This window comes from Lolium rigidum, chromosome 3, assembly GCF_022539505.1.
Source record: "Lolium rigidum isolate FL_2022 chromosome 3, APGP_CSIRO_Lrig_0.1, whole genome shotgun sequence".
Taxonomy (NCBI): domain Eukaryota; kingdom Viridiplantae; phylum Streptophyta; class Magnoliopsida; order Poales; family Poaceae; genus Lolium; species Lolium rigidum.
In genome coordinates, this window is record NC_061510.1 from 147,681,678 (window position 1) to 147,688,959 (window position 7,282).

General features: G+C 51.3%; 1 protein-coding gene across 1 annotated transcript; it reads right to left on the minus strand.

The window, feature by feature from the left end:
• Nucleotides 1-1,057: 1,057 nt before the first annotated feature.
• LOC124698383 (putative F-box/LRR-repeat protein 23) lies at nucleotides 1,058-5,417 on the minus strand. The gene is made up of 2 exons (XM_047230864.1): nucleotides 4,963-5,417; nucleotides 1,058-1,870 (listed from the first exon to the last, which is right to left on the minus strand). The coding sequence occupies exons 1-2, from the start codon at nucleotides 5,316-5,318 to the stop codon at nucleotides 1,324-1,326; spliced, it is 903 nt and encodes a 300-aa protein (XP_047086820.1). The 5' UTR covers nucleotides 5,319-5,417; the 3' UTR covers nucleotides 1,058-1,323.
• Nucleotides 5,418-7,282: the final 1,865 nt, after the last annotated feature.

Below are 7,282 nucleotides of genomic sequence, written 5' to 3' on the forward strand. Positions count from 1 at the left end.
GAACAACTTCATCTTCACGTGCATCTTACTGGTTAGATCTTTGGACATGCAGATCGATTCCAGTTTCAACCACAGCGCCGCTTCGGATTTCTCAGCCAGCATTTCCTGCAAGATATTATTGGATAGATGAAGCTGAATTAATGAAAAACCCTTACGGTATTTCCTCTTTTCATCGTTGGTCCAGGTCTTGGCATCTTTCTTGCCAAATCCATCAAGATCTTCATCCAAGAGCTTCATCCAGATCAGAAGATTGGGTAAGGATCGCCCTCATCTTCACTTGCCACAGAGAAAATCTAGTGGTATAATCCAGCTGCGGTAGATCGAACTTCAAGAAAGACATGTCGCAAAACCCTAGATTGAAACACAGGCTCTGATACCCCTTGTTATAAAAGCGACAAGCAAAGAACGAAGAACGATAAAGGTAAACACAGCGGAGACACAAGATTTAACGTGGAAAACCCCTTCCAACACAGAAGGGGAAAAACCACGGGCGCTAGCCAGCAAAACTCCACTATATCGGGAAGTGTTTACAAAGGCCGTGGGTTATCTTATAATCTGATAAACCCTAGCCGGCGGCTTACAAGATGTATATATAGGCGGTGCCAACGATCCGTACTATACCGCGGGGGGCTGCCGCCCCCCGCACCCCTCTTCGCAGGCGTCCCTGCATGCAGGGCACGGCGTATGGGCTAACTTCAGACTCTGCTACGCTTCGGCCCAAGACTACCGGTAACGGGCCTCGATCCGCTCGTCAGAAGTTAGCCTCCCTTTAGTATATGCATTTGGGTCATAATATAACAATTGTTATCATCTGTGTTGGGATTTTATCAAGATTGAGCTTGAATTTGTACCACTGTGGCCCACGAGCTTGCTAGACTAGCAAGTGGTTTAGGTCATTCTGTCTGGCTTGATGATCCCCCGAATCAATTAAACTTCTGATGTCAAGTGATGCAAATTGAATAAAGATGTATATATTTGTCAAAAATAAAGTAGTATTGGCTAGCAAGAAGGAAAGTACCGAAGAAAGAACAATATACAGCCTAGGAAGATTTAATCGTGACTTTGAAATGTTGATGACCTACAAAATAATTTTCCATCTGTACCTCTTCGTTAAGAGTAGTGCAACTGCTACAATCAAATGTGAACAAATTTAATTGTAGCAACAGTCATTCTATCCGATAATGACAATATTATTCAGAGCATAAATAAGGGAACTGCACATTATTCTCAGAATCATGATGACAATCTGGTAACATGCATGCATGTAAAGTATGCACAACTGTGTAGACATTCACGTAATCAAGGACGCCGAACCAATTGACACTAGCGTGAACTGAACTCCCATTCGTCATAGTATTCGGTCTGCGGTGTCATCCTCACCCAGGGGTAGTCCATGTCCGGCGAAGAGAACTTGAGATCGTAGTCATCTGTTGGGTCGTGGGGGTGCCTGAGCATCTCGACCAGGGAGCACCTCGCACACAGCTCGTCATTCATCACAATGTTGAAGCAGTGGCGGATGTCGAGTGACTCCAGGAGTGGGCAGCCATCGAGGATGGCCGCCAGGCCACCGTTTGTGAGGCGTTTCGCGAAGAGCTGCAGCGATCGCAGCCCAGGCATCGTTGTGGCGATCGCAGCCGCCTCCCCATCTGCGGGTACTTGGCTGTGTTTAACGAATCGCTCGCTGCTCAGCCGGAGACGCTTCAGGAGTGGGCAGGCCTTGCCGGCAGCCGTACACGTCTTGGGGAAGTCCGCGCGGTAGTTCGAGAGCTCTAGCTCCTCTAGGAGAGTGAATTTTGTCATCGTTAACGCTAGAGGTGTGTCGTAGATCCAATCGCAATAGATGAGACGGAGGCTCTTCAGTGATAGCGCCCTGCAAAATAAGTATGTACCAGCTTCAGTCCGAATTAGGCTTGAGCAATAAGTTGATCATCATCTTGAGGGCATAAAGTATTATACATAAGAAAAAAGATTCTTTTTTTCGATAAAGGGAATATATTAATATCAATAAGATACCAATTACACCCAGCCTCTGCAACAACGCACCACCCTAATGGCACTATGAAAAAGAAAACTAAGAAACAAAAGTCCCGCTACAGTATCTCGGGCCTAACAACAGCAATACATCCACCGCCAAGACAACACCTGAATTACAGACTCTCCAAAAACGACGCCTCCAAGAAGGGAACAGTGCTCAAACACCGTCGTCGCTCGATCAAAGATCTTAGATTTTCACCCTGAAGATAGTCCCCGCTCTCAAAACAATTCCTCCACCAAGGACATTGCCAGGCACAACCAATTAAGGCCAGACCTTGGGTTTTCACCCTGAAAGGTAGGACTCTGCACTTCACCTGTGTTGTCGCCCCCACTTTCATACCGCTGCTGTGAAGCCCGGAACACCAAGCAAGTCTCTCAACAACGCAGAGACTTGAACCTCCCTTAGCTAGTCCTCCCCACCGGCCTTCATGAAATTCTCTTCTTCCGACTTTCATCATGGATCCATAGTCACTTGATGTCAACAAAGAATAAGAGCTTCGCGCCGCTCCCTCCAGAACTAATCGGTCGGAATAAAAACATGGGTGCGCACGACCGAATACCTCCGATCCAACAAACTCCAGGCAAAAGCACTGTTACATTCACCGGCGGAGCCTTCCGGAACTCAACACTCCGGCCAGATCACGAGTCCAGGCCTCCGGTAGGTCCTCCTCTTCACGCAAGAGAGGCCCTAGGACCGCCGCCTATTCAGGTCGGACCCCCACGTCGGCGACCATCCCGGGCTGGCCACTCCAACCCTCCACCGGCGACACCATCGCCGGCTTCCAAGCTCCTCCATCTCGCCGCCGAACGAGTAGGTTAGCGATAGTTGCTTGACGATGCCTTCAACAAGATAACGGCGCAGACGCCGCCATCGCCCGCCATGACCGGAGTCGGCTCGGTTTTCACCGGCTATTATGCCTCCCCGTCTCGCTGCCGGCGCTAAAAGTGGGATAAAAAATCCAACACAGCCCAGCTCGGCCGACCGCCTTCGGTGGATGAAGTCGGCCACCACCACCATGCCCGGGCCGAAGACCCGGACGTCCTCAAGCCGCGAAGAAGACCCAGCGAAGCCTCCTCGTGCCATTAACGAGACGCAGCCGCGATGGATCGCGATCCGAACCTCGGGCCCAGATCCGACCACACCGCAGCCAACATCCGCCGCCGGCCGCCGGAGATCCGCCGGCCGCCGGAGATCCGCCGGCCACCGCCATCCCGCTGCGTTCAGTCGACGGAGGAGGAGGGTGTAGGCCGCCGCCCCCACACGCTCCCGCAGGCCGCGCTGCGCTCTGCCGACGGAGGACCGAGCCGCCACCGCCGCCTCACCACAGGGGCTTTGCCCCGCGGCGTCCTCGGCGACGGCGGCGGAGGAGGGGGGCCTGTAGGGGAGGGGAGGAGGGCGGTGTGGAGGGGAACTCCCCGGGGACGGCGGGTGGCGCCGCCGCCTCGGGGGAGAGAGGATAGGTTAGGTTAGGTCAGGGGAGAGAGGATAGGTTAGGTTATGAGACTCGACTAGCTCTCAGAATTCAGAATCCGCCTCTAGCAATTTGAAGTTCATAGAAAAAAGATTCTTATCACAGAAAGTAAATAAATCGTCTTCTCAAATTGCAGCACGGATGGTCAGAATTTCCTGTCCATGCTTGGTTCACAAAGATACTCTTAGTCTTGAGTGCCAGTATTAGAATTCTGACCTAACTTAATATGGCTCCGCTTAAAGTGTGTAACCAAGTGGCTGCGTACATTCAAAATCGCCATTTTAATTTTACCTTGCGCATTTTAACTTCTTGGTGTGCATCAATGTCAAATAATGTATGACATAACCAAACATCTTTTTTATGGAAAAAGGTAGGGAGATTCCTTCATTATGTAATATGTAGTGGGTACTTACATATACAAAGACTAAAAAAAGAAGGTGCGCAAATAGTTTGTAACCAATCAGAAAATTGGGAAGTATATTTTTTCCTAGACCAGTGACCCACCAAGACAAATTCATGTATGTATGTAATATTGGTGCCACATATCAAAAGTGGGGGGCTTGAAGCTTCATTATGAAAGATTAATTTGTTTCTTCTTACCCAAATGCTTGCTCCATGAGGCAGCGATTACTATTTCCATGGAAAAGGGGCATCTTAAACTTGACTTTGATATCACTAAAAGCTTCATAAACCCATAGATTTGTATGATCTTGTAGTGCTAGTATAATCTCGACATCTTTGAGAAAAGAAGACAGTACTAGAAAAGATGCTGAAGGGATTCCTCAGCATTGCAATTGTGCAAGGTACAGTTATAGCAAGGGGTCACAAGATTCTCGCTTTTGAGAGAATTCCTGGTATTTAGGTCATGGAGCAATACCAGAAAAAAAACCTTATGCTTAAGCTGACATGAACTGGCTCGTATATATGACCATTGACCCTTCTTTATCTGTCCATTAAAATTCTCACAGCCGGATTCAGATTGTTGGATTCCAAATATGCCTACTGAAAGAAAGGCAGGTAAAAGAGATCCTCCATACATATATTCCTGGGAGATGACATGATGGTCATTTAACAAATGGTCTTGCAAGATGAAAATGGGGATAAGATAAGTTTTGATGCATAGCCTGTCCGCCCATATAATCATGCCTACAGAGAGCAATTCCGCCAGATCCGCCAGCAGCAGCGCCGCTAGCACTACCTCGTGCGACGACAGTGGACAGCTGAGTGCCGCATTGCTCTGCTTCACAGTGCGACAGCGAATTGAGCATCCATTGCTGCTGGGGGTCAATTGGGAATGGCAGTGGGCAAGCAGCGCTTGGCTCAGAGAGTGCGGGTTACTAATAGTTGCAGGTAAGGTAAGTAATCTAATGGTAGGACCTGTGTAGAAATTCCGTTTCTTGATTTGAATCACGGGTCGAGAAAGCAAGAGAAGCGAATTAGTTAGTAGAATCCTTACGATGTATCGCCGAGGAGGGAGATGACGCTGTGGTCCAGGGCGCCCTCGGCCCAGAAGGCCTGGCACTGCCCCGCGCCGCGCCTGACGGCCTCCCGCGCCATGCTGTTAGCGCGGCGGGGGGGCATGAGGCGGCGGCCGTGGAGGCGCAGGTCGACGCGGCGCCACAGCTCGGGCTCCTCCCGCGCCGCCCGCGCCCAGGGCCCGCACACCTGCGCGACCCCCATGAGGATGTCCACGTGGCCCAGCTTCTGGAGCACGGTGAGCAGCGCGTCCCGCGGCAGCTCCGCCCAGTCCCTCGTCGCCTGCTCCGGCGCCGGCGGCGATTCTTCTCGGTGGGACGAGGAGGGGTAGGCCATGGCTATCAGGCTATGGCGTGCGAAGATGCGGTAGCGACACGACGTGGAAACTCGTCAAGGCGCCGTGCCAGCGACGCCAAGTGCTGTTGTGGTACGGCGAAGTAAGTGAGAGCTGCGACGAGCCAATCCACATCCATCGACCGTAAGGCTGGTGCCAACGCGGGCGGCAGCCGGGGCGCTACCGCCCGGGGCGGGGCGGGAGAGGGGCTGGAGGCGGGCGGGACGGGAGGGAGGGGCGCCGGCGGGGGCGCCCGGCGGTAGCGCCCGCTCCCGCCCGGCTGGCGCCCGCGTTGGCGGCGGGAGGGAGGCGGGAGAGGGGCGGGAAGCGGGGCGGCGCGATGGCGACGCGGGCGAGAGGAGGGGCGAGAGGCGGGGCGACGCGGGCGAGAGGTAGAAGAAGACGCGGTGGTCGGTTTTTTTCTTTTTTTCTTTTTTTCTTTCCTTCTTTTATTCTTTAAATGTCAGTTTTTATTTTATTTTCTTTCCTTCTTTTATTTTCTTTCCTTTTTTTACTCTTTCAGTTCAAAATACAAACACAAGTACACACTTGTCATATAGGCTATTTAGAAAAACAAGAAATATAATTTGTATTTTTATTTATTATGTAATTTTTAATATTTATTATGCAATTTTATTAATTATTATGTAATCGGTAACATTTTAAGTTGAATAAAATAATTTCTTGCATTATTTTGAATGTCTAAACAAAATCGAGTGAAATAACTTAATGTGGAAAAGAAATGGTGATGTGGAGGAGAGAGAAGTGAGAGTAGGGACTATAGCCCATGCATTGACACCGTGTGGTGAGAGTGGGGTGAGAGTGGGGTGAGAGTGGGCAAAAACTGACATGGCGGGGCGGGAGCGGGGCGGTGCGTTGGCACCAGCCTAATTGATCGCTCAAGAATCAAGATGACAACAAGTACAAACGTCCAAATCGCCTCTGAGTCACCTCTGACTAGAAACAAAACAAACGGCCGGCCAACGTCTTCTGCTCACATGCCGCGTCCGTCACGTGCGCATCGCTCGTTCTTGTTTTTCAATAACGTGCGGGTCCCTTCCCACACAAACATATATAGTCTGTTTCTGGTATACTTGTTGGAGACACACACTGAGTTAGATCATCTTCACTCAGTGTCTCCATATAGCCCAAAATCACACTGAGTTAGAGCATTTTCAATTGTCTCCCCATAGGCATCCGGTTAAGCCGTATTTTAGGAAGTATGGGTGGTCGCCGGCGTCAAATAGAAATGGGGGCCGGTTGACATCCAGTCTTAGCTGAGAACCCATCCCGACGTGATAGGGTACTGCGCCTGCTAGAGAGCGTTCGCCTCGTCGATGAGCAGCCAACACCGCCTGAAGCTGTTCGCGGCGCCGTTGTCGCCCTTATAGCGCTCCATGTACGGGTGCGGGGGGACGGCAGAGAGTGCTTGGCTTCGTTGTTTTCTCTCGGTGTTCTGCCCAGTGGATGCAAAGGGCTTGGACGGGGAAGAAACAACGGCAGCACGGGCGGTTTTTACAGCGGGGTAAGGGGAGTCGATGGCGGCCATTAACGCTGACGCGTGCCCCATCAGCGAGAAGAGTCAATGTTGCCGCCGCTGCAAAGGCTGTCGCGGGCAATGAAGGCGAGTAGACCGTTAATGCGACGCGGAAGGAGAGGCGAGGAGGAAGACTACCGGTCTGCAGCCGCTGACATCGCTGGCCCACGACGACTGTCCGCTTCACGCACTCTCTTCCTGCCCTCTTTCCCGCCAAATCGCATCCACCACCCCCCCCTCTTGGGTTGGGTTCAGCCTGAGGGTGCCAGATTACTAATTGGACCAAGCCGTCGCCAAAATGAAATTAGGGGGCGACTGGGCTCGATATTTAGCGGTGCCACCCCCATAGCCCTTTAGGCAGTGGCGGACCTTGGAGAAAAACTCTGGGGGGGCGAACCTATATCATGACATGGAATTTCATTTTCGAAC